Source organism: Saccopteryx bilineata, chromosome 5, assembly GCF_036850765.1.
Source record: "Saccopteryx bilineata isolate mSacBil1 chromosome 5, mSacBil1_pri_phased_curated, whole genome shotgun sequence".
In the NCBI taxonomy this organism is placed as follows: domain Eukaryota; kingdom Metazoa; phylum Chordata; class Mammalia; order Chiroptera; family Emballonuridae; genus Saccopteryx; species Saccopteryx bilineata.
Window position 1 is genome coordinate 33767725 of NC_089494.1, and position 27904 is coordinate 33795628.

A 27904-nucleotide genomic window follows, 5' to 3' on the forward strand; every position below is an offset into this window, starting at 1 on the left:
GGATTTTCCTTAGTAAAGCAAAAATGGTTAGCTTTAGTAAATAGTAAAGCAAATTAGTAGTAGGGTAAATATTATACAATCAACTTTGGATTTCTCTTTTCTATCTAAATTCAGTAGTTTAGTATCAAATGAGTGAGAGTATGTGTGCACTAGGAATAGAAAGAAGGTGGGTTTATAGTCTTTGGAAAAGAAAGACTTGAAGTTCCTTGGAATAGTTAATATCACTTTCAAACAAAATGAGAAATTGTGTTTATGTTATTTGGTAGGAGATCAAATAGGATCTCAGAATCTTTATCCTCAGAGAGGGCAAGGCAGATAGTTTATCTTTAATTCCCTCTGTTAACCCAGAGGTACCTAAACTTTTAGTGACACTAGCAACAGAGAATTGCATGGTAAGAGGGAATTTTTCAGATCATCAGAATGACTTGCTCATATGATTCTCTAAAATCCAAGAATCTCCCAAAGGAATCAAAACAAAAGACTGAGAAGCTGGGTTATAGGAGCATCCAGAAAAATAACCAACGGTGTGGGTATTCATGCACTTCCAGTCACACACTAGCAATCAGTTACTTTTACTGTGAAGCAAAAGTTATATATTACCAATGTAGCAGAAATTAATTCCCTTAATAATGTGGCTTGTTTAATTGCTCTATGTGCATAAGGGGGAAGAGAGAATGTTTCCTTGCCCTCTGCAAAACCTAGGCAAAAACGTAGAGTCGGTCAAACTTGTCTTTAGAGCAGGGGTTTCCAAACTACAGCCCGCGGGCCGCATGCGGCCCCCTGAGGCCATTTATCCGGCCCCCGCCGCACTTCCAGAAGGGGCACCTCTTTCATTGGTGGTCAGTGAGAGGAGCAAAGTTCCCATTGAAATACTGGTCAGTTTGTTGATTTAAATTTACTTGTTCTTTATTTTAAATATTGTATTTGTTCCCGTTTTGTTTTTTTACTTTAAAATAAGATATGTGCAGTGCGCATAGGGATTTGTTCATAGTTTTTTTTTTTTATAGTCCGGCCCTCCAACGGTCTGAGGGACAGTGAACTGACCCCCTGTGTAAAAAGTTTGGGGACCCCTGCTTTAGAGTCTTACTACCTCCTGTTTTGTAAATCTTCTCTTTATTGCGGTCTAATTCTTCTCAGTGCTGCTCAACCTCCCCCAACCCTCCAAGCTAATAATCGACTTTCTTTCCAAATGAAGGCAGCCCATTTTTTTGGTGCGGCCATCTGTGACATGTTAAAAGACAAGCTGTTCAAACTTCAAAGGAAACTGGTTTACACTAATCTGAGAATGATTAATAGCTCCGTATCCTCTTATGGGTACTTTCATATTATTATAAAATACAACCATATTACTAAAAATTTAAAGAAAAAAGGAAAACAAAGTTCATAACCCCACTACCTTAATGCAGCCATCATTAAAAAATTACAGTGCTCACAAAAATTAGGGGATATTTCAAAATGAATATGAAGTGATAAAAAAAAGAAGCATTTCATTTTTTTTAATTAAACAAGAACATCAGAAAAGCAAATGACAAGTCAAAGAAAGTTGTTTGGTTATGCAAATGAGATGCAAAACCAACTTTTATTTCACTGGTGAAAATGCACCAAACAAAAGGCTGAAAGTACTGGAGTATCTGCATGTTCCCTGGTCCCCTAATTTTTATAAGCAGTATATTTTGGTGTATATATTTTAGTTATTTTCCTGAATACTCTCAAAATACATGCATATTTTAAAAAATTTTAATATAAACATTATAACCATATTCTTAGATGCTGGGCTCTGTGTGTGTGTGTGTGTATTAAAGATGTTTATTACTTTTTAAGAAATGAAAATTTGGGTGATATAAAAAGTAAAATGTAAGAGTCCACAATTTATACTTGGGGTTGGAGAAGCTCTATTTCAGAGAAGAATTATAGACTAAGCTGTCCACATGGCTAAGGATTCCGACCCCCGAGGACAGCTTCCCTAAGTTTATCTAGTTTCAAGTTTTGTATCTTCCACCCCTTTTGAAATAACAGAGCCTTTGAAACAATACTTTTTCTTTAAGCATAATTCCTATAGTAGTTTCTAATTGGAGGCATTGGGTATAGGGTCTGACTTTACCTATAAAACATTTGATGCTCTCATGTTTTGTCTTTAACTTTGGTCCTTATAACTTTGAAATATTCTTTTAAGATGCCTAACTCACCAACCTGATCTTTTATTTTAATATTAGGATTGTTCGGATAGATTTGAGGATTTACACATGACCTCATTTCAGCATCTTGAAAAAGCGAAATCAAGAGCAAGGCAGTTAGCAAAGAGCCCAGATGCTAGCCACAATTGGTCAAAACACTCCACCAGACCATATACTGCTCCAGAGGTTAACAAACGGCGAGAAGGCTACACTGGAAAATTGACAAGTCCTCGAATGGTTTCAGCGGGGTTAGTTCATTTAAATGATACAATCCCAGATTATGAAATTCATAAAACATGGCCAAAAGATAATTAAGAGAAAATGTTGAAAAACTGTTGGCTCATTTGTGCTGTTATCCAATTGTTAAACAGTTCAGAATGATATTTGAGGCCAACAGTAAGAATATCACTTCTCCAATTAACAAAATGGTTTCGGGATCTATCCTTTTGTGTGATAGAAGTCAGCAACTACATTTCATCTTGTTGGAACCATTTTGTTTTAATTAAAATGAAAATGAAACATTTTCTCATGTATGCGTGTTTTTATGAACCTTAGGGAACAAACCCAGAAATACATATTCAACTCATACTGATTAGCAAAGTGTTTTTTAAATTATTTTATTTATTTATTTATTTTAGAGAAGAGAAACAGAGAGAGAGAGAGAGAAGGGGGGAGGAGCAGGAAGCATCAACTTCCATATGTATGATCCCATACTCAAGCCTGCAACCCAGCACTCAAGCTGGCAAGTCTGAGCTCAAGCTTGTGACCTTGGGACCTCAGCATTTTATCCACTGTGCACCACCAGTCAGCAAGGAATTGGTTTTTTTAGTTTTCCTTTATGATATTTCATTAAATTAAATAAATTTATTTAAAAATAAATCAAAACATGCCAAATAAATGGCAGCGCTGAAATTTGAAAAATTAAAAATTAAAAATCTCATAATCTTTATTCAAGATTGAATTCCTTAAATATTTATAAAATGTCCACAATATGCTAAACACTTTGCTAAACACTCGGAATATATTAGTGAAAAAGACAATATTCTCAAGGATTCCAGTCTATTAAGGATATAAGCACAGAAGTGGTTTTAATAGAGTTGTATACACTCTGTTTGGTGAAAGTACTATAGAAGCTCAGAGGATGGCATTTTAGCTAAGGTGAATGTGCTAGCTTGAGTCCTTCAGAAAGCAGACACTGAGATGATTGGACATGAGTGATAGGGCGACTAATGATCTATCTGACCTAATCCCAGGAACTGTGACTGTGGTTCCTTACACGGCAAAGGGACTTTGCAGCTGTGATTAAGTTAAAGATCTTGAGATAAGATTATCCTGGATTATTTGAGTAGTCCCAAAATAATCCCAAGAGTACTTGTGAGAGGCAGGGGGTCAGGGTAGAAAGAGTTGTGATCAGTGAACCAGCGGGTGTAGTTACACTGGCTCGTGAAGCCAGGGAGGCAGGTAGCCTCTAGAAGCTGGAAAAGGCAGCAGACTCTTCTCCAGAGCCTCCAGAAGGAACATAGCCCTGCCTACCCATGTTAAATGTCTGACCTCCAGAACTGTAAAATAATAAATTTCTGTTGTTTCAGCCACTGAACTTATGGTAATTTGTTACAACAGTGATAGACAATGCAGCAAGCAAGGAGTGTACGGTGTAAAATTTAAGACACTTTCAGGGTAAGGCTATCAGTCAAGTATAATATCTACTGTGATGGTTAATTTTATCTGTCAGTTTGGGCCACAGGGTGACCAGACATTTGGTGAAACATTATTCGGGGTGTTTCTGTGAGGCATTTTTGGACAAAATTAACATCTAAATCTATAGACTAACTATAGCAAATTGCCCTCCTCAATGTGGGTAGACCTCCAGTTCAAGACCTGAGAGAGCAAAAAGGCTGATCCTCCCCAGTAAGAGAATTCCTCTTGTCTGAGTGCCCCAAACTGGGCCATCAGCTTTTTCCTGTCTTTGGATTCAAACTGAAACATCAGTTCTTCCTGGGTCTTCAGCCTGCCAGCTTTTGGACTGGTACACTATTGGGTTTTTTAGGTCTCCAGCTTGCCCATTCACTTTGTAGAACTTGGGACTTGTTAGCCTCCATAATCATGTGAGGCAATCTCTTATAATAAATGTCCTATTGGTTCTTTTTCTCTAGAGAACCATGATACACTCACAGATCTGAGAGGCACTGTTTAACGATTTCCATAGTCCACCTTTTGCACTATACGTATCAGTGTCCCACAGATTCAGAACTTCCCTATTGTTCCAGTGAGCCTCTCTTGCTGAAGGGAATTTTAGAGTTAGTAGAATCTCTATCCCCCACCACTAGTATGTGATCTCAGGGCCTCAACTGGTACTGATCTCTCTCTTTCCTCTACCTTGGCAGGTCTTTGTGGCTTACTTGATGAAGTGATGTAAACATTTATTTTTATTTTTTTTGTATTTTTCCAAGTGAGAAGTGGCGGGCGACAGACTCCTGCATGCACCCAACCGGGATACAACCGGCATGCCCACCAAGGGGTGATACTCAGCCCATCTGGGCATTGCTCCAATGCAACTGGAGCCATTCTAGCACCTGAGTGGAGGCCATCGAGCCATCCTCAGCACCCAGGCCAACTTTGCTCCAATGGAGCCTTGGCTGCGGAAGGGGGAGAGAGAGAGAGAAAGTAGAGGGGGAAGAGTGGAGAAGCAGATAGGCGCTTCTTCTATGTGCCCTAGGCAAGAATCAAACCCAGAACTTCCACATGCAGGGCCGATGCTCTACCTCTGAGCCAACCAGCCAGGGCCTGACCTAAACATTCTTGACGAGAAATGGCCAACATGAAAAGATTTGTTTCAAATTGTCTATTGATTTATATACTGCCTCATTGGTTTTAATTTTTTAGTCTTAAGACAATCATTTAAAAATAAATTTTAATGGAATGTTAAATAAGAGTGAACAGATTAAGAAACTCCACCTGACCAGGTGGTGGCACAGTGGATAGAGCATTGGCCTGGGATGCAGAGGACCCATGTTTGAAACCCCAAGGTTGCTGGCTTAAGCACGGGTTCAACAGCTTGAGCATGGGGTCATGAACATGACCCCATGGTTGCTGGCTTGAAGCCCAAGGTCGCTGGCTTGAGCCCAAGGTTACGGCTCGAGCAAGGGGTCACTGGCTCAGCTGTACCCCCCTGGTCAAGGCATATATGAGAAAGCAATCAATGAACAACTAAGGTGATGCAACAAAGAATTGATGCTTCTTATCTCTTTCCCTTCTTGTTTGTCCCTATCTGTACCTTTCTCTGTTTCACTTGCTAAAAAAAAAAAAAATCCACTAACCAAGATAGGTCCCAATTTACTATAGTTCAAACTACATACTCTTTGAGACACAGCATCTGTCTTTTCCTAATATGATAATATTAGGAATTAGATCTTTACACTCTTCTACGTTGTATCACCTATAGGAGCAAGAATAATCTTATAAAGGACCAGAGCATCTTCTTCCTCCATAGAATCAAAGATCAGGTTGTCCCCAATTCATACATTATGTAAATAAATCTACTTGGTTGCAAACTGGCTTTCCTTGGCAAACAAATTACAATCTGTGTTTTAGCTTCCCAAACCACACAGAAAATAAATAAAAGCATAAATTCAATTCAATAAATCTTTATTGAGTTCCCACGGGGTGCATAAATTTAGACTTCATAAGTAGAGAAGTGTTACATAAGCCCCTTAAAAAAAGCAAATCACAACTTTTCTATATATTTCAAGTGAATCATTTAATGTGAGTGAGGCTCAGTTTAATATTACCATAATTATTAACAGAAGAAAATGGGAAAATTTAAACATTTTCCTGTTTCCAAGAAAGGGTTTGCTACCAGGATAAACTAGCCTGTTGGTCTAACAATAGCTGATCAAAAAGGCTAGAGAATCTGGAAGTAAAAAATGTACTTGGAAGCACTGTCCTTTAAGGGCTCATTCCCCTGAGGGCAGCAAATGCTGAAAGAATTAACTGGCTCAAAATTATACTGAGAGATCAAGAAGAAGAATTAGTCACAGCTTCGGGAAAATATTTGAGACTAGATGACACTAAATGTAGCTAGATGAATAATTCTAGCTTCCCTGGAGTTGCAATAGCACTCTGAGCTCACCAAAGGGGCTATAAACACTTGCTCCTTTGAATAGAGTGGTTTGAAATGATAGATTCTCCAGTGCACCAACTGTATTTTCAAGTATAATAATTCTAGTTTTTGTACCTAGCAATACAGAAGAAAAGCAGCAGGGAGAAAGTGTCAAGTATATAGGACATAAAAGGATTTGGCAGCCCTAGAATTCCCAGTTTGAGTCTTTTTCATCAGGAAAATCACATTCTGGCTCAGTCCAAGGTGATGCTGGAGGCAGTGCTATGGACGGCTTGTGATAAGCCGGAGGCAACAGTGAAAGTATGGAACGCTGGCTCTCTTCTTTCATCTGTTAAAGAAACTCAAAATAAGGCTGTTGGTACATAAATTCAATACATTAGTTTTGTTAGCAATAAATAACTTTTAAAGAAATCATTAAAGTTTTAAAAATTGTTTTCCTGTATTTTCACTAAAAATGTCTTTGATTCTGGTCATCTGAAAACAGGAAGAGGTGACAGCCAAATAAACTCATTTTTATAAGAATTATTTTGCCCTTAGATCATTTTAAGACAATATAGAAAAATAAAATTAATCAAAATATAAATCAAGGATATTGTAACATGATATTGTTTTTACTCGTTCTGCAGAATGAATATATTTAGAAAGTCTGTAACTGAATTACCAAAATGTTTTCTTGATTTTTAACTTTATTTTGTAAGAATGCTATTATTAAGAACCTTGGCAATTAAATTGTCCCATTAAGCCAATAAAATGAAGTGACCTTTTAATAGTATTTAAAAACATCTAGACAACAGAACAAAGGTCAGCTTACCTGTTTGAAGAAAACATGGGACAATAAACTGCTTGCTGATGGCCTGAAAAAATTTTAAAGTTATAAAAAAATAGAACTTCATATTAGTATGTACATTTTTAGATCTAAAAATATATTAAAAATAAGGTTTTAGAGCTATAAAACCAAATACAAAAAACTAAAAGAAAAAATAATATGTCAGGAAGCCTAATTCTTAGCTTTATCCTTGACTAATGAGAATTAATTCTAGAGATATCCTTCAATTAGTTCATAACTCAACATTTACTTGTCACTAATTAATTATAAAGAGTTTTTACTAGGCATTAAGGGGCTAAAAAAAGATAAGACAGACAACTTATTTCCAAAATACTAATGATAATAGTTATCTATGATAATAATTTATATTATTATAATAGCAGCAACATTTTTGTACTGTTTGGAAATTTCTAAAATGTCTTAACATAAACACAGTAATTAATGTCCAAAAAAATTGACTGATTTTTACAAGGTGACAATTAGGAAATCAAATAGCTAAAACTAGAGCTAAGTTTTTTGACTGAACCGTTTTGTCCCATTTGCTCACTGCCTCTAGTTGTTTTTAGCATTGATATTGTCTAGGTTAGACTATAATTTTTTGATCAAAAGATTGATTAAAGATTTGAATTTTATGGGAAGGGACTATCACAAAGCTATAAAATATAACGCACATGTGTTTTCTGTTACTTAGAAGTGAACAATATTACCTTTTCTCAGGATCTTGTTGCAAACAGAGCTGTATCATGCTAAAGAAGGCAGGAGAGAAAGTTTTTGAGGATGGTGTTTGCAGTCTGTCACTATTTACTGTGCGAGTTCCACTGGAGACAAGTACACTTTCTCCAATCCCCGAATCGACACCTGATCGGGAATTCTTCATTCTGGATTCTGACTGAGGGAAAATACTGATGATATCCAATGGACTATAAGGGGGACCTTTCAGTTTCTGTAATAGCATCTAAAAGACAGAAAAATTTCCTTTAACCCTTTTCAGGCACAATATTAAAATAACAATAAAGATCTTGAGTCCACAGCAAAGATGTTTAATAAGTCATTTATATAAGGAATTGTATGAAAGGAAGGTAGTTCGGGGATTTTAGTAGCATTTACCTGAGTCCTATGCATATCCTGGAAAGGGACCTGCCCACTGGCCAACTCACATGCTGTAATCCCAACACTGTAAATGTCTGACTTTACGTTATATCCATGTAAATCCTGCAGAACAATTAATTTGAAGTCCTTTAGTGTAAATGATTTAAAAAGTTACATACATGTGCTTTTCTGATAAAGAATGGTGAATAATGGAAGAAACTTATAAGTGAGAAATCAAGCTATACTTAATATATGGTACACATTTTTAAATTCCTAACATAGTAATTTCAACAAGAAAGAGAAAAAAATTCTTGCAGTACTATTCCATCCATCAATCCAAATATAAGGTCACAATTGTCATTTAGTCAAGCTTAGAAGACACTCGAGACGCACAGACAACCCAATGCCACGGTCACACCTGACCTGTCTCAGTAGTTCTGGACTCAGCCACGGCTGCACTGATGTGCTGAACTGTGGGAAGTCATACACAGCCCTATGCCTCTGTCCGTGCTTAACCAAACTATGCAGATGGGACAGGCCAGAGAGGGTCACTAGGCCATCACCAGAAATGAGGATATGGCTGGCTTTAAAACTCCTAGAACAAAAAGAAACAATCCTAAATATTAAGAAATTGGCCAATGAAGAAAGAATAAAAATCTGGTCAGAAAAAATCCATGTATTCTCTTGAAAACTAAATGCTTTTTATAAAACAGCAGAACACTGATGTGTATATGGGAAATGTTCAGGAACGAAGGAATCTCTTCAGCTATTTAATACAGCATCAGGACAAGGAAAGATAAAACTGACAACTACTTGGAAGTGATAATATTTTTTTTCAAACTTGGAATGGAATCAAATGATTAATTTCACTCTTTTAGGATGCTGTTACAAAACACCCAGGGAGAAAACTAAAAAAATCAATTAGTATTTAAAGCATAAAGTTAAATGCAATATTATCCAAAAAAGATAGCTTTTCATGGTATTTAAAGTATTTATAAAAGATATGTCTCATATAAAAATTTCCTTTGTCAAATAAATTACAAAAGAGCCTGTTTTTCATCCAAAACACTGGATTTGGAAACTAACAGAGCTTCTAATGGACTAATGGGAGTAGGATGACCAATAGTCTGGTGAAGTATAACATCTTAATTACAATACAGTCTGTTAGAAATCCTCAGTTTATCAGAATGATGCTAAAAAACAATAGTAAGGAAAAATAAGCTTTAAGGAGAGTGAAACAAACAATAAAACAAGGTTATTTTTTAAAAATTTATTGATTTTAGAGAGAGGGAGAGAGAGGGAGGAGGGAGGAAGAGAGAGAAGGAGAGAGGAAGAAAGAAAGAGACATCAATTGGTTGTTCCACTTATGCACTCACTGGTTGATTCCTATTTGTGCCCTGACTGGAGATCAAACCCACAGCCTTAGTGTATCAGGACCACACTCTGACCAACTGAACCAAGCTTATTTAAAAGTAACAATTAAAAGGAAAACAAAGTCCTGGTGTATCTTAGAATAGCATTGTTTTTAACATTAAGCCAATTCTGCATCTACAGTTTGATAACAAGAGAATTGATATTTAGTATGATAATCTCAAGGTGCTGCACAATATTTAAGAAATCAAAGAAAGATTTCGTTACAATCTGTACACGATATAACTATGAATTAGAGATGAACAACAGGTAAAGGAACTATTTGCTTAAGGGAAAAAGAAAAAAGAGCTGACTAGGATCCCACTCCTCATTAGATTGAGACTTGAGCTCCACCCCAGTTCTGAGCACAGCACGTGCACAGAGAAGGCGGTCTGAACGCTGTGGCGAACGACCACAAAATGGAATTATCAACAGTATCTGTGGGCCCTTTCCTCCCTCAATTTTCATTTACAAGTTTCCTATCCCTTCTTTCTGATACTCAAGTGCTTCTTCATTCCAAAAAGCTCCCTAAAAATGTCTTCCATTAAAATTCTTTCATTCTGCAAATACCTGTGAATACAGCCATTTTGGTGCAGATAGTTCAAGCCTCTCACTGCTCCAAAGAGAATGTTTCTTATTAAAGTTTCACTCATTCCCTCAGGAAAGTAAGTCTTCAAGAGTTGACTTGCTGAACCTGAAAGAAACCCCTGAAATATTTAAATGAACACTGATAGTGATTTTGTTTCTAGCTTTGTTTTATATCCTCTTTCCAGACATTTGCACATGTACGTGCACACACACAGAGACCCTTGTTACATTTTAGGGTCTAACCATTTTCCTATGCTAAGGTCATTTTCCTTCAAGAATATTTAAAAAGACAGTTCTAATGATACTCTAGAGACCAGAAAAGAAAACTAACAATTTTCATTATTACTGAAAAAATACATACTGTGTGTATATATGTGTGTATATATATTTAAATCCACAGGTAATTCACTAAAGCTGTTCTATAAATCAAAGTTCTAGAATCTATTTGTTTATTTATTCAACACACTCACTGAACACAACTTTGTGCCAGGCACTGTATGAGCACCTGAGTACCCCAAATGCCCCAAATGATAAAAACACACATAATCCTGCACGCAAGAAGCTCGAATCCAGTGAAGGAGTCGGGCACACACACAGATGTTTATCGTACAGTGACATAAGTTTACCACTAGAGAAACAGGAATGGGGATGATGTGCACAAGTAGAAACTCCTTCTGCCTAAAGAATAATGGTAGCTCTCCACTGAGAAGCGGAAGGAAACTGAAGGGAAGAGACAGCTTGCTCAAAGGCATGGGCTTCTTGGAGAAGCAGTTGATGGCTCACTGATCATCAGACTTAGTCTACTTTTTTCTGAAGACTAAAATTCAACATGAACCAGAAATAAAAATATCTCATGAAATTTGGAACTGGCCATCATATTTATAAATTAAAAGTAGTAATCTAAGATCCCACTCATCCTTTTAATTATGGAATCCAATCTAAACTGAGTTATTTTATCTAGAATGAGTTTTCTTACCATAGGCCATAAACGGAGAAATAGCCCAAAGCCAGCTGCCAACAGTAAAAACAGTCCAATAAGTTGTAATATTGGGGTGCCGAAAAAAGTGGGATAGAATCACAGCTTTCTAGGAGAGACACGTAAGATAAGACATTTAAAAACAACCTCTTTTTCTTTATGATGAAGATAACAGTAGTAGTGTCGCTAATACTCAGTAGAACTTATTAGTCCTAACCTCTGTTCTTAGCACTGTCATTTCTTTAAATCTCACCACCACTATACAATGTGATATTATGAGTCCCATTTTACAGAAGAGAACACTTAGAAATAAGTTAGAAAGCTTGTCCAAGAGCACATAATAAATAAAGAGAAAGTGGGATGCAAACTTAGTCTGACTCTAGAGGTCATACTCTTATTAGTAATACCTTGTTCTTAATATGGAAACATTTTTAAAAATACATAAATATATAAAATAAAAGCCTAACAATGGCCTGTTAACATTAAATCACAGAGAAAACTACTATTAACATTTTGGTATAATTTTTCCAATCTCCTTTTCTGTGCACTATACCTGTGCACATATAAACATTTTTAAAATGAGGACAATATTAAAACAAAATCTTTTCCCTCTTTATATCAAAAATGATTAGTGACAATGAAAATGGTATTATAATATTCCTGAGAGGCAATTGTGTTAAAATTTATCAATTTAGAAATTAATTTTACTGAACTGGATGGAAAGGAAACTGTTTGTTTTTGTGTTTTCTATTTCCCTAAATGACGATTTGTGATTGGGCCCACCGAGGGTATTGTAAATCTCCAGACCAGCAGTTCAAATAGGAGATTGATTTGAAGGAATTTATAGTTAACAAAGTTTGAACATATTTGTTCTTTCATGGATCTCGTTTTCAAGTATTCTTTCCAGTTCTAAAGGTAGAGAGCCAGAAAGAACGATTAATTTGGGGGAAATTCTTACAGACGCAGCTGCTCAGACGGACAGCACTTTGAATGCACTGTGTCTTCGCACTGTTACCTGCAAGGCTTTCAGACGGTCTTCAGTGCAGTTTTCCAGATTTGTAATTTTTACAGTCACCAGTGTTCCTGTAGGAGTATGCCGTGCAAGATGAACAGATGTTAGGTTGTCAAATCCTCTTCCTGTAATCAGACATAAAACTTGTGTTAGCAACCAAAGAAGAAAAAAATTTATAATTTGGACTTCATCAAAATTAAAAACCTCAGATCTTCAAGAAAACACTTCAAATAAAAAAGCAAACCACTGATTGAATGTATTACTAATACTTGTAACTGACAAGATTTGCAACCAGAGAATATAAATAATGCTTACAACTCTATAATTAACAAAAAAAACCCTCAATGAAAAAATAGGCAATCCATAAAAGAAGATATACAAATGGCCAATAAGCACATAAAAAAGATGTTCAAGAGAGAGAAATTCAAATTAAACCACAACAAAATACCATTATAGTGGCTTAAACTGTGACTTGATAAACAAATTTTGACAAATTCAAATAATGGAATGCTATTCAGTAATTTCTTATACCCACTCCCAATCTCTGGCTACCATTAATATGATTTTTGCAATGAAAATGGTATCATAAACAATCTACTTTTTTGTGTTAGCTTCTTTTGTTAGGATACCACTTTGGAGATTGACATTGTGTGCTTCAGTAGTTAATTCTTTTTTATTACTAAATAATAATTCATCTTATATCAGTTTATCCATTTACAAAGCTGAGAGATAATCTGGGTTGTTATATTTTGGAGATTATAGATCAAGCTGTCAAAAATATTCCGTAAGTAAACATGTTTTCATTTCTGTTTGGCAAGTAACCTGCAACTACAATTGCTAGGTCATGCTTGTTTAACCTTAGAAGAAGTTGCCAAACTCTCTTTTGAAAGTGAACCATTTTGTGTTCCCAAAAGCAATGTACAAGAATTGTAGTTGCTTGATATTCTCAGTGGCATTTGCTATAGTTTATAAAATTTAAAATACCAAGAGTAGCACCTATTAATAGGCTCCTAATAAACAGTATTTCCCTCCCTCTCTCCATAGTCCTCAAGTTCTGCCACTTCTATTTTTAAAAAGATATTAATCTCAAGTTCATCCCTTCCTGTACAGTGTCAGCAACACTGCCTTGGTTCAAGTCCTGTCCTCTTTCCCTGGATGCAGTGACTTCCTCACTGTGTCCTGTATTCTCAACCAGTGCATGCATCAAAATCACTGGGGGAACTACTTCAAAAGCCTATGTCTACCTTCCACTCGCCAGAAATTGAGATTCAGTAAGTCTATAATGGGATATAGGTACTGCAATTTTTAAAAAGACCAGGTGATGACGATGACATTTCCTCCTCACTAACATACTACACCATCTAGACTGCTGCCTGGAACTGCTGCCAGCTGGCTTCCAAATTCAACATTTTATCAATAGAAAGGTACTACAGTGCAGGAGCTGAATGCTTAGACCCTACAGTCAGGAAAGTTTACTTTCAAATCACTAGCTGTGTGACTGTTAAATTTATCTCAGAGCCTCAGTATTCTTACCTGCAAAATGGAATTGGTAAAAGGGTAAAAAGAAAAACTACATATAAAATGTTCAGTGTAATGCCTTTTAGATGCCATTATTACTGTCATCATTATTCCACAATGTCTTTATAGCTCACAAAGAAAAAATCCCAAATTTCTGCCTTAAATCCTTGAATAATAAAATGGACAAGTTGTGGAGCTGACACAGAGAGTCTGAATTTCTAAATACACTACATGAAGTCTTCCACAGTGTGTTCCGTACCTCTCAGATGTGTCTCCGATCACTGCCTACACTTCCCTTGTTCCCACTTATAGGCAACTATGTGGTAGTCCCTTTCTTACCCTCCTTCCTCAGTCATCTATTGAAGTAAATATCTTTTATCTTTTCTGAACTGATACCATCTGTACCTCATTTTAGAAAATGTCAGATCTTGATTCTCTCTTTGTCTCTTTGACCGGGGCATGGGAGGGTCAATGACATAGGTTTGGCCAACTGAAAAACGGAGTGAGTAACATAAAGCAGCAGGGGCAGTCAGAACTCAAGCCGTGAGATCCAGTCTGGTGGTAAGTACCCTACCAGGTAGTACAATACCTAGGCTGCTCCTATGCCATGGGCCTGGCTATAGTTCTAGTCACGTAGCTTCCTTTGGTTTCTTCCAAGCCTATTTATTGCCCTAGCTAATATGTGAGTTAGCAACACTGTTTTAAAAATTTATCTTTTGCTTGTTAGTTAGGGTTGTTTGCTATTGTTTGTAACAAACACCTTGATTAGAACATTTAGCAAACTTTTCCTCATTCCTCCGGATCCAGCTCCTTTTTACGATCTTTCCTGACTTCCAGATGGAGAGTCAGATGCTCCATCTTCTCTGTCCCCTAACACTAGCGCACTTCTAGTGGATAAAACAAACTATCTCATGTGTTCATCTTTCCAGAGAGAATGTAAACTCTTCAGGTGTTTTACATGGCTTTATATCCCTAGCATCTAACAGAGCGCCTGTTTGTAGTACTTAACAGATGTTTCTGAATATTCAGAGCAAATGTTTCACATGGATAAGGCTATAAATGATTCCCATACTGATCCAAACTTAACTGAGATAGGTTTCTATTACAAATGGAATTTTAAATAAAATTTTAAATTAAAAGAAAGTAATTTGATTAAAGGACTATGACTAAAAAGATTTTTTTTGAGAGAGAGGGAGAACGGGAGAGAGGGATAGACAGACAGGAAGGGAGAGAGATGAGAACCATCCACTCATAGTTGCAGCACCTCAATTGTTCATTGACTGCTTTCTCATGTGTTTTGACTGGGGGGGCTTCAGCCAAACCCGTGACCCCCTTGCTCAAGCCAGCAACCTTTGGGCTCAAGCCAGCGACCATGAGGTCATGTCTATGATCCCACGCTCAAACCAACATCCCTGTGCTCAAGCCGGTAAGTGACCTCAGGGTTTCAAACCTGGGTCCTTGGCATCCCAGGCCAACACTCTATCCACTGTGCCACCACCTGGTCAGGCTAAAAAGGTCTTTTTGTCCTCAATTGTATTTCCAACAATGCAACATCAATTATGTGAAATCCATGATTATTACCTATTTCCACTTGGAGTTCATAGTGAGAAACGTTGGTGGACCAGATCACTTCTCTGGGTCTAGCGGATAGAGACAACCAGGAAAGAGTTGGCTCATCAACCTGCACCATTTTAGAAAAATGAAAACAAAATAGGTATAAAATTTTATGGTCCCCCACTTTGATCCCCTGCCACAATATAAAAACAGATATTGTATTTTCAAACATACAAGTGCTCATTAGAAAGGCACACTGAAAGGTGACTTAAGATACTGTTTTAAGATCTAAAAAATATTTACAGTTGATGATAATTGATGCTAGTCAGAAAGCTATCAACCTATAAAGGAAGAGAAGGCAGGAAAAACAGATTTATAAGTAGTGACGAATACTTTCCAGCACAATTTCCAGTAAGCATTTTTAGGAGTTGGTAAGAATAGTTATTAATTCTTCAAGGTAGTTAATAGATAAATATATCAAAGGAAGAGATGCAGGGACCTCTGAGAAATATTCTATGCTTGCGCTACTGCTCCAAGTAATCATAAGTTTTGTCCATTACACATACAGGTATATGCTCAGCTAGTGAAGATATTAACAGTTCAGGAAAATTTTCCACACTCCAGTCTATTAAAATTGCTGAAGATGTTTTTCACAAGATGAAATGAATAAGAAGGCAGATCAGAAAAAATAAATAAATAAACGTCAAGAAATGGAAGAAGAGAGTACAGACTTCCTTAGTTAATGACCATGAACCAATATGGGATGTCTCACAGGTGCTTTAGAGTCAGAATCCTAGGTCTGCACCAATCCCAGTGGCAGTGAAACACACTCACAGGAGAAGGGGGAGGCTCACACCACTGGTGTCATTTGATAGCCATGAGGCTCTCTCAAAGGACACCAGGACTCCAAAAGACACTCAGGAGCCTTATAGGCACCAACAGGTGGCTAGAATCTTATTACTGCCTCCAAGGTAAAGAGAACGAAAAACCAGGTTAGAAATGATACTACTATGTGCTAGGAATTATGCTAACTGCTGTTTATATCCTTAATTCTACATGTTCCCTAAAGTTTTTTTTTTGTTTTTTTTTTTTCATTTTTCTGAAGCTGGAAACAGGGAGAGACAGTCAGACAGACTCCCGCATGCGCCCGACGGGATCCACCCGGCACGCCCACCATGGGGCGACGCTCTGCCCACCAGGGGGCGATGCTCTGCCCATCCTGGGCGTCGCCATGTTGCGACCAGAGCCACTCTAGCGCCTGAGGCAGAGGCCACAGAGCCACCCCCAGCGCCCGGGCCATCTTTGCTCCAATGGAGCCTTGGCTGCAGGAGGGGAAGAGAGAGACAGAGAGGAAAGCGCGGCGGAGGGGTGGAGAAGCAAATGGGCGCTTCTCCTGTGTGCCCTGGCCGGGAATCGAACCCAGGTCCTCTGCACGCTAGGCCTAAAGTTTTAAGAGAGCAGAAAAACATAATTATAAGCACATGACTAAACATAAATAAAGGTGTATATTGTTAAAGAGGGATGAAAGACTGTAAAAAGAAATTCTACTATACAATTGGGAATAATCCCAATGGAAAAAAAAAGAAATATAAATAAATCAATTTAATTTCTTTAGAATAGGTGGTCTTCAAATAAACAGGTTTAAAGAACACATGAAAAAGGCAGAAAGAAGAGCATTTAACAATTAAAAAAATTTTTTTAAGTGGCAACCTATAAGCCTGTCAGGGAGGCTAAAGCATAGAATGAACAGAAGCTTATGGTTCATTGTTTGAAAAAAATGGCCAAGGTTATCAGATGATGGATTGAAATCACACTGATCAACCTGTATTTTGCTTCCATCTTCTCCATGAGGGAAATAATCTTCTTTAAACTAGAAGGGGCATATATGTTGTGAATAACTAGCTGAAGCCCAAAACAGGTTGTTTTAAATATATTTAAACCTCTAGGCCAAAGACAATTAAATCTAGGATATTAAGTCTGCAGACATAGAACTTGAAGGAAAAACCAGAATGGAAACAAACATTGACCCAATTTTCAAAAAAGGGAGAAAACTACAAAGGGGCAAGCTTGTTGCAGTTGTCCAGTCAAGTCTGGTATCAAATTACTAGAGAGATAAATTATGAACACTTAGGAAAACAACATGGTAATCACAAGAAGACTGCACAGGTTTACTAAGAGCAAATCATTCCAAACTAACCTCTCTTCTCTTTTTGATTTGGTGACCAGTTAGAGAATTAGAAAGCAAAAAATCAAAGTCTTTTTTTTTGTGTGTGTGTTTTTCTGAAGCTGGAAATGGGGAGGCAGTCAGACAGACTCCCGCATGCACCCAATGAGGATCCACCCAGCACGCCCACCAGGGGGCGATGCTCTGCCCATTGGGGTGTCGCTCTGTTGCGACCAGAGCCACTCTAGTGCCTGAGGCAGAGGCCATGGAGCCATCCTCAGCGCCCAGGCCATCTTTGTTCCAATGGAGCCTTGGCTGTGGGAGGGGAAGAGAGAGACAGAGAGGCAGGAGAGGGGAAGGGGTGGAGAAGTAGATGGGTGCTTCTCCTGTGTGCCCTGGCTGGGAACTGAACCCAGGACTCCTGCACGCCAAGCCGACACTCTACCACTGAGCCAACCGGCCAGGGCCAAAAATCAAAGTCTTGAAGAGATATTTGTACACGCATGTTCACAGCAGCATTATTCACAATAGCTACAATGTAGAAGCAACTAGTATTCATCCATGGATGAATGATTAAGCAAAATGTGGTATATACATACAAGGGAATATTACTTAGCCTTAAAAAGTAAGGAAATTCTGAAATATGCTGCAACACAAATGAATCTTGAGGACATTATGCTAAGTGAAATAACTCAGTCACACAAAAGAACAAAAACAGTATGATTCTACTTATATTAGGTACTGAGTGTTGTCAAGATCATAGAGACAGAGAGTAGAATGGTGGTTACCAGGGTAAGGGGAGGGACGAGGAATGGGGAAATACGTGCAATGGGTAGAAAGTTTCTGTTTCACAAAATGAAAAGAGTAATGGAGATGGGTAGTGGTGATGGTTGCATAACATTACAGATGTATTTGATGTAAGTGAACTGTACACACTTAAAAATGGTCAGAATGGTAGATTTTATGTTACATGTATATTAGCACATACCAAAAAAGAAAAAGAAAAAAGAAAAAAAAAGCACATGTGGAAGTTTCCTGAGTTCTAGGCCTCTTTCTTGGCAACAGCAAGGAGATAACAGACACTACCTAAGTCTGAGGGGTAACATCTGAATGAAAACTAGAATTAGACACTATATCCTATTGTACAGGTAACTAGTAGACGTTATCAGTGAATAAAAAGTGAAATGACAAAAATGAAGAAAACTGAAGATAGAATCAGGATAAATGTATAAACAGGATTAAATGGGATTACCTTATTTTATAGGAAATAAGCCATTTGCAAGCAGGTTGCATTTTGCAGTGAGAATTACAGTATAAAGTAAGGAAAGGAGAGGAAAGATCCCAGAAAAAGAGTCATTCCCAAGAATGTTTCTTTAAATATTATTTACATCAGGCATGGCCCAGGGGAGACAAAGATGAAAAAGACAGGATGCCTATTTTATGGGGATGATGTTATAGCTGAAGAGACATATACATCAATCATGGTGAGATAACACAGTAAATGCCCTTTTATGGGACTAAGATATAGGAGCATAATGAAATAAAAAGTACAAGAGGAAAGGTTTCAGAGATGTGATATTTGAGTCAACTATGAATGAGGAGAAATTTTAGAGGCAGAAAAGAGAGAAGGGTATTTCAAGCAGAAAGAGGAGTATGTGCTAAGACTCAGCAGCAGGGAAAAAAACTCAAAAATTAATGATATTTCATACAACTAAGAGTCCTTACACCACACTAAGAAGTTTAGGCCTTCCCCTTCACCCACCTGGAAAACCTTTATTAATATTCTAAGACTCTTAGTAATATTTCCCATCCTTGACACATAAACTGATTTTCTCTCTAGTGGTTACTATCGTACACAGCCAGATTTCCTTTCAGAATGGAGGCACTAATTTCCCCAACTACTGGACAACTGAGTCTTGTACAGGGAATTGCCCTCTTCAGAAGGGAGCTGCCCTGCCCAAAGTTAGGTCACTTCCCTGGGGCAGCCTATATCCAAGACTAGTGGATACAGGAGTACAAATGCCCAGAGTCCTTGGACAACTAGGACAATTAGGTAGAGCCATGCCAGCTCCAGAGATGCTCATGGGGATAGCTAAGGTCTTGCTTCAGATTTCCTGGGTACAGTCAACTCTGCCTCCTCCACCCTTCACAAGTGTTGGTCTAGAAAGGACTTCCCAATAAACTTCTTGCATTAAAAAAAAAAGTTTAGGTTTTTATCCCATACTCTTTTGGAAGCCGACGAAAGTTTTAAACCTGGAAAGTGACACAAGCAGGCCTGTACTGGTAATGGTGTTGAACACGGATCTGAGTGGTGAGAGATCATATGCATGACTTGAAAACTAGTGGCAATGAATGTGACTGCAATAGTCCAGGTGAGAGGTAGTGAGACTTGAGTAGCAGTAGTAATCAAGTGAAGGAGGGCATGGACTCAAGGGCATTTCCGATACGGATTCGTAAGAATTGGTGTATAACTAGACACGGGAGCAGAGGCAGACGTAGTGTGAGGATGATTCTACAGTTTCCAGTTAGGCTGACTTAGTAAATGGGTTTTCATTAGCCAAAGCAGGGAATATCATGTGTGGGTGAAGTCTTTAAGGTTTGACTCAAACTGCATAAAGATGCCTTTGCAAACCCTAATCCAAGGTATTCTATAGACACCTCTGGTGCCCAAGAAGAGCCAGGATTGTAGGTAAAAATTTGAAAATCAACAGTTCTGCTTGATGGCTGGGTACCCTCTTCATCTTAAGGAAAACCTGAGGCAGCTCCAGGATATCTGAACTCTGAGCAACTGAAGCCACAGCAATGGGTGGGACTGCTCAGGGAGAGGTGGTTTCTGCCAGTGTTTTTCAACTGCTGGTCCATGGACTGACACTGGTCCCAGACTGGTGGCTGAAACCACTGGTTTAAGCAGAAGAGAAAAGGCCAATTATAACCTCTGGAGAATAGCAGGAGCAGAGGAAGAAAAAATAGTAAAAGACACTGTAAAGAAGAAGAGTCACAGGATAACCAGGAGTGAATGGTAATGCAGAAGGCAAAAGAGTAGTACTATTTGTACTCAATCATTTTCTTACCAAGTTTTGATGGATACTGGATTCAGACTGTTTTTCAGGTCTGAGTGATTCAACCTGTGTTCGTGAAGTGCAGAAACAATCCTGGAAATTCAGAAATTAATTAAGTAAGTGAAATAATCTACAAGATAAGCAGGGGTGGCATGTGGAAACAAAACAGTCTAGTGACTAGGGCGAGGGGCAGATAGAAAAGGTAGCAAGCAGGAACCTGGAACTGAAGCCAGGATTCATATATGCAGGTACTCGGTATGGGAGAGAAGGAAGAATCAACTGTGTGTGCAGAAGACAAGATTTCATCTCTAATTCTACCTGACATTATCTCTAATCTTTGTCTTCTCTTTGGAGGTCACTCATATTTATAGCTGGTGTTGATATCTAACCTATCATCTTTGCAGTTTTCTTTTGAATATTTAGCTAAAGATTATTCTGCTGTACCCATTATAATCATTTTTATTTTGATACTCAGATTTATTTTCTTAAGTGTAGAAACCATTTTAATCTACATTAAACCACACATTGAGTATATTTGGAACTACTGTTGTTTCTTAAGGTGATAAATATCTTCAACTTAAAGCAAATTAAGAGACTTAGTTCCATTATCACAATTTACATTTTCCTGCATTTTAACCCATGATCCTATTATCATGTATTGCCAATAAAGAAATGTAACACCTACTTATCTTATCATCATCAGTTAGTGGGGTGAAGCTGACCTTAAACTATTTAGGAAGAAAGGAAAAGGACATGTCAAAAGAAAGGCATAAAAAAATTCTATAAGGTTTTTATAATAAACTATTTTCAAGAATCTCATGAACATTCATTTTTATATAAATATTAAAGTACTAATATCAAATGAACTTTATGATAAATCCATCCATTAATAATTTGCAGTCAGTTACATAAAAGTAATCAAACCTCTTTTCTTTTAAAATATGCCAGGATTTCTCACTAATCAAACTAATAATTTTCCCACCTAGTCTGAATTACTAATTATTTTAAGTTGGATTGCTATAGTCTATATACCTTATCAATCTTATTGCAGTAAGTTGATATATATCCCTACTGTTTTAAGTAAAACTTGCTCTTGAAGAAGAGAAGCTAACAATGTCAAGATACTTATAGAATCATTTCCTTTGCAAAGTTTCTATTGATTTGCTTAGGGTGAATAAACTTTACAATAACAGGGTTGGATTTTTTTTACAATAAGTTTTTGAGGATTCTTATTACTGCTCATATTGAAAATAACCATCAATTAGCTCATTCATATACATATATGTTCATATTCATATATTTAGTATTTACATATCCATATATTTGGTATTTACATATACTTTGCGCCATTTACCCTGAAATTGTCACAATAATAATTAACACCATTGTGCAGAAAAAGAGTTAACATAGCAGGACTAAACTATTGTTAGTAAAGGCCTGCTTGCAAGGTTGACCCTTGGCTGGTATCTAGGAATTTAAATTTTGGGAGAGTTCCCACTATCCCTGATAAGAATGGCTCTCAGTGCCTAAACTGTTTGTGCAAACAGTATGATTTATGCTGATACCTGCTTTTTCCCCCAGGAGTCTGGAATTTGTTACCTGCTAGCAGAAAATACCTACATGACCAATCCCCAGAAAAAACCCCAAGAGTCTCTAATGGGCTTCCCAGATAGGCAGTACTTAATACATGTTGTCACATCTCTAGGGGAATTAAGCACATTCTATGTGACTCCCCTGAGAAAGGCTTTTTGGCAATTTGTGCCTGGTTTCCTCTAAAATTCATATACCTTTTCCCTTCCATGATTTTGCTTTGTATCCTTTTGCTGTAATAAATCTTACTTGTATGACTATACTCTTAAGTTTTGCAAGTCCTCTTAGCAAATCACCAAACGCCAAAGAGGTCTTGGTGGAGGAACCTCTGACACAGCTATCAAAATACATTTAAGCATGTAAAAAGAATCTTTCTCTCTAAAAATGCCCATCATATTTTTTGGATGGAAGAAAGTTAATTTAAGACACATTGGACATATTTTTTAAAACTTAAATTGACCCTAATTTATTTTCAAAATAAGAGTTGTGATCCATGTTTTCTAGTTTATAGAAATATAGAAAACATTTTATAAACTAACAGGGTAAACTTCAATTTCATTATCTTTATATAAAATTTTCACAGTGCAACAAAGTGGCCACTACTAAATACGAAGACATCTAAGGCCAGCCAGTATTATAAGGCAGAATATTTTTGTTGACCTCTCCTAAAAAATGTGAGAATATTCACTAGCTGCCCAGGTTATAAAAATAAAAATCACAAAATAGTCATTTTATTCTTAAAAATACATTTATATCCACATTGAAGCAACTGAATGCCACTGAATATAACAGCTCATAAAAAAATCTACACGAGTCTTTTAGGCAGTATACTGATTTAAAATCACCCAAAATATTTTGAATGTAATATTTTATCCATTATCATAACAACCAAATGAAAAGCAGTTAATCTTGTAGATAATTTAAAGGAAAATATTTTACTTATGCTGCTCCTTTGGAAACATAATTTCTTAACTCTTAAATAAATGGTAAAACTTGAATAGGGAAGAGTCCTTCAAAGTAAAAAGAGCAACTTCATCTCAGTTGTACAAACATCTCATTTAGGAAAAAATATGAATATTCTGATTCAAAGGAGTCTAAATATTACATCATTACAAGAAGATTATAATTTAAAGTAAAATTATTAATAAATTGAATGAATATAAATCACTCATTATTCTATTCTATTATTTTTTACAAAAACCATAATTATGGAAAGATTAATATATCTTTTTCCCAAAATTTAGAAGCCCTGTGTAACCATACAACTCACTGAATCTCAGGAACCCTACGAAATGCCCTTTTACATCTCATCCAATTTACAAATTATAAAATTGTTAATCTTAAGTAATCCTTTAGAACAGGGGTCAACCACTTATGATTAAACTAACCCACCACCTTTTGTAGTAAATAAGGTTCTACTGGAACAGACAAATTCATCCACACAAATTCATTCACTATGGCTACTTTCACACTCCAACGACAGAAGAGTAATTTAACAGACACCATATAGCACACAAAACTATCTGGCTCTTCAAAGAACAAGTGAGCTGATCCCCACTTTGGAAAAAGAGGTACGTTTATCTCACCTCAATGTATTTTTCAGATATATAAAGCTTCCCCTTTTAACTAGCAAAGCTGTACTTTAAACATAAAGTAAATGCATTCTTTATTTTCTATATAGTAACTAACAATACATTCTACTAACTTCACAGTTCAGCCTCTCATATTTGGCAAATGGTATTGATTGACAGATATGAGTTTGAGCCCTAGCTCTAATTCTTTGCAATCTTGGGCCTAACTCAAAATGAGGATTATACCACCGGCCCTGCCAATTACTCACAACTTTGAAGACTGAGAAAAATATACTGTATGAAAGTTTTCTGTAAATTACAAATCTTCATACAAATACACCATCACTTTTTAAAAGATCACTGCTTTAATAATAATTCAAATATTCAAGTATTGTATTGTATTCTATGTAAGACACAATGAAAGCCCTAAAACTACTTAATTTAAAGTAGATACCAATATCTAAAGTATCTTAGATATGGATCTAATATCAACAGAAAACAAGTTGGTATCTATACATCATATTATATATTGATCAAAATTCCTTTTGTCGTTAAGCCAAAGGGCTTATTTTCAATATTAATGTGCTTGCTTTTAGTCAGATGGAAATTTTGTAAAAGAAATTCTTGAAAGATTTAAAGGAGAAGGCATAGGTAACTGGATGAGACAGGCATATGCAAGTACAGCATATGTGTGAGAAAAAGTGGGGATGGGTCAGAGGAACAGAATAATGAGTATATCAGAAACTCTTTTTTGAAGAAACAAAAACTCAATGAGAATTTAAGTTATTTCTTAAGACCAAAAGTCATTCAGGTCAAAATAACATCTCAGAGTAAAGAATATCCCATCAGAATATGCCCTTTTGATTTGGCCCTAAATTAATATCTAACTACACTGATAGCACAAAAAATTAGATCCATGTTAACAAAAACTTACCAGAAGAGACATTGAATCGCTTTAGTTCACAGAAAGTGACAAAAATCCATCTACTGCAGAGATTTTTGTTTTGTCTTCAAGATGCAGAAATATCCTACTTTAAAAAACAAAAGCAAAATAATTTAGAGTTACATAAAAGTGTCTAGAAGAACTAATTGCCATAAATCCACACAATATTGAGGCAGCTATTTCTCTGACACAAGGACAAGAGATTCCTGGAAAGTATCTTTCAAGAACATTTCTGTTTACTGAACACTATTTGGGATCTGACATCACAACAGAAAGGCAGACTGAAGTTGAAGGAAGATTCTGGATATTTTCAAAGCCTCAATATAACTGCATCTCTCCTTCCCTATCTTTTCTGAACTTTTTTAAAGAACTCTGAGCAGATGTAAAAATAACACAGAAAAACTATATTGGACCCACTTTTGATATAAATGATGCCCAAGAAAGTCCAATGATTCCACTTATATGTAAACTTTGAAGCTTCCAAAGCTTCCTGATCAGATTAATTACCTTTTAATTTATTTGGGTTCTCTGACCAGCAATTTAGAAAGAATCTGGATTAGTAACTGATTAAGAATTAATTACCTTTTTTTGTTGCAAAAATTTGTTTTCATATGAAAAATAACTTTTTGTAGGTTGAGTATTTTTTACCTTATTTTTAGTTCTGAATTCTATTACTGTAATTTACTGACAGATATGAAAATATGCTGATTATTATGCAAATGATTCCTGTCCACTTTCATTAATAAGAGTGTTAAACTCAATAGTTTATGAAAATTCTGCAACAGATTTAGAGATTTAAAATAATAACTTGTTCAGATTCATGGAGCTACAAAGTCATCACAAGTTTCTACATCTTTCCTAATAGAAAGGGTAGTAATGTTCTAAACCTGCTAGTGTCTTGATGTTTCCTTAAACCTAATCAATATCTTTTCTTTCATATAAATTGTTTCATAATCTCATTTTAATGAAGTCCTCATTTTAAGGAGGGCATCTGCAAATATCTGAGCAAAATGAAAAAGATAAGGAAGATTGTGTAAACCACAGATATTATACAGTGGTACCCAATTTTATTGCTAAGGATAGATATGAATATATTTAGGATGTTCACTGCAAACCAAAGGTAAAGAACAGGAGGAAGAAGAACCTGGAAGCATATGACTATTTTTTCAGCTGTCATTCTCTATCTCAATTTAAGGCGCTGGAAGTTGCTATGTTACAAATGAAGGAATGCAATGCCTGCTCTGCTCACATCCAGGATGACGGAGATCAAGTAAGACTCACAACTACCAAAGACTGTTATCAATATAAGAGTTGAGAAGATGCTCTGAAAGGCACAAATATACCAGCGCAAAATGGCACGGCTCGATTGGATAGCTAGTTGGCAATATTTTGATAACCACAAAAATGTTCAAACCTTTTGACCCAGTAAAATTCTCCCTTCTAAGGAAACATGCAAGCAAATGAAACCATGCATACTTAGAAAGCCATTACACTGTTATGTGAAACTATCAAGTATTCATTCCACAATTGTTTAATACATGTCTTCTCTGGATCCTGCACTGTGCTGGGCACCGGGGGTACTCACTGGTGACGGGGCAGGTAAGACCCTGACCACTTGTAATGTACCTTCCCACAAGCAAAAAAGACTAGGATGTCATGATGAACTGAATTTTCTAGTTATTAGGATTTTATTTCCTGCCTTTTGTACTTAATAGCAATGTTCTTTCTTAACAAAAACCTTTAAATTTCATTACCTTACCTATTTTTTAGAAAAATTTACAAGAAACGGCTACAATCTGTGAGAACTGTTAGTATTAAAGGGGATGTCCCCATAGGTTGGTTTAATCCCAGAGATTTTTGCGTTAGATATACCAGTCTACTAAGAAATAATTTTACAAGACATTTTGAGGTCAAGGCAGTAGCTGCACCCAGTGAGGGATGGGGAGGTGGGTGAGTGTGTGTGTGTGTGTGTGGGGGGTGATTTGCTGTCATAATTTTCTCTATATGCTCTTTCACTAGGTATGCACATAACATACCTTTTAAAATTCATATTTCAGAGACCAAATTTTGAAAATGTATTCACAAGTACCTCGGTGTGATCCTTTGCACTTGTCTCTAGAAAGCTAATTAGAATAAAGCTTTATAAATAATTGAAATTTGTCCTATAATATTGATAGAATGGTAGTACAAAGGTTTTCATCTGAAAGGTTGACACTTTCTGTGAAAATCAGGAGCTGCGTCTATTCACAGAACGGGTTTAGAATCAATTTAAGCATCCATCAAGTCCATTGTTCCAGGGAATGCAAAAAAAAAAAAAGCCTTATTTAACTTTCTTTTCTGAGCTCTAAAATTACTGTAATTTTCAAAGTGATTTTGGGAACCCATAATCTCTATAACTTCCAAACTTAGCATCGTGGCTCGTGCTTTCAAAAACCATTTTCTGAACGCCTACTGTTTGCTCTGTGCTAGGTAGGCGCTGGGTCACAAATCCTGGTCAAGTTTTGAGGAAAAAGGGTACCTGACGCAAGAAACCCACGAGGCAAAAAACACAACGCTGAACTTAAACACTGAGGACAAAACGAAGCTTGGAGTTTGGGCATTTACTTTTGTAAAAAGTTCCTTCCTAGTCCTGCTTTTTTTGGGGGGTAGGGGGGGGTGGCAGGGAACTCGCAGAAGGTGGCACGTAGAGCCCGGGCCAGACGGTGTCTTCCGTCAGGAATGCCGCCAGGCCCGTGAGCGCCGCCAGAGGTGAGGAATGGGGCGAGGGATCGCTGCTGGCAGCTCGGACCCCGCACCTGGCGCCGCCAGCCCCAGCGGGCACCGCCTCCCCGACACGCAGGTGCCTCCACCACCGCGCGGTCTGGGACTCCAGGCAGAGCCCGAGCGGCACCGCGGACAGGGGCCGCGCTGGGGCCGCGGCGCAGAGTTTCAGCCTCGGGATTCCCGCGGCGTGCGCGGACCCAGCCGCCCTCCTCCCGTCCCCGACCGCCCCTAGGCTGTCGCCTCCCGGACCCGGCCTCCCCTCATTACCCTGGAGGCGATCACGGCCAGCGACTCTTCCTCCGGCGCCCAGCGGTGCGGGGCTCGAGCGGGCGTAGGAGCCCGGTCGGCCAAGGGGTCCGCGATCGCACAAGGCCCGCTCCCAGCGCGAGCCGCCGGGCGCAGGAGGCCGGCGCGACCCGGTCTGGGGCGGTCCACCTGGAACTCTGCCCCAGTCCCAGGCTATCTGTCTGGACAGGACTCGCCCCACCCCGACCCGGGCCGCGGCCCCGCCTCCCGCCCCAGGGCCGGGCCTCTGAGGGCGGGGCGA

At 37.5% G+C, this 27904-nt stretch overlaps 2 protein-coding genes across 4 annotated transcripts in view; one reads left to right on the forward strand and one right to left on the reverse strand.

Moving 5' to 3' along the window:
• The window catches only part of C2CD6 (C2 calcium dependent domain containing 6), a 99509-nt gene extending 97020 nt beyond the window's left edge, over positions 1-2489 (forward strand). Inside the window, exon 17 of the mRNA XM_066233025.1 lies at positions 2214-2489. Within this exon, the coding sequence (XP_066089122.1) occupies positions 2214-2489 (276 nt within the window). The remainder of the gene's footprint in view (positions 1-2213) is intronic.
• A 3313-nt stretch (positions 2490-5802) lies between these two features.
• STRADB (STE20 related adaptor beta) lies at positions 5803-27834 on the reverse strand. Of its 3 annotated transcripts, none has more exons than XM_066281011.1 (12): positions 27625-27833; positions 24586-24679; positions 20503-20583; positions 15295-15394; positions 12199-12320; positions 11184-11292; positions 10190-10313; positions 8633-8804; positions 8228-8332; positions 7828-8075; positions 7106-7148; positions 5803-6622 (listed from the first exon to the last, which is right to left on the reverse strand). In XM_066281011.1, the coding sequence occupies exons 2-12, from the start codon at positions 24595-24597 to the stop codon at positions 6479-6481; spliced, it is 1260 nt and encodes a 419-aa protein (XP_066137108.1). In that variant the 5' UTR covers positions 24598-24679; positions 27625-27833; the 3' UTR covers positions 5803-6478. The 3 variants fall into 3 exon arrangements, with proteins under 3 accessions (XP_066137108.1, XP_066137107.1, XP_066137109.1); XM_066281010.1 differs by having other exon boundaries at positions 24586-24682; XM_066281012.1 differs by having other exon boundaries at positions 6416-6646; positions 24586-24682; positions 27625-27834.
• Between the last annotated feature and the right edge of the window lie 70 nt (positions 27835-27904).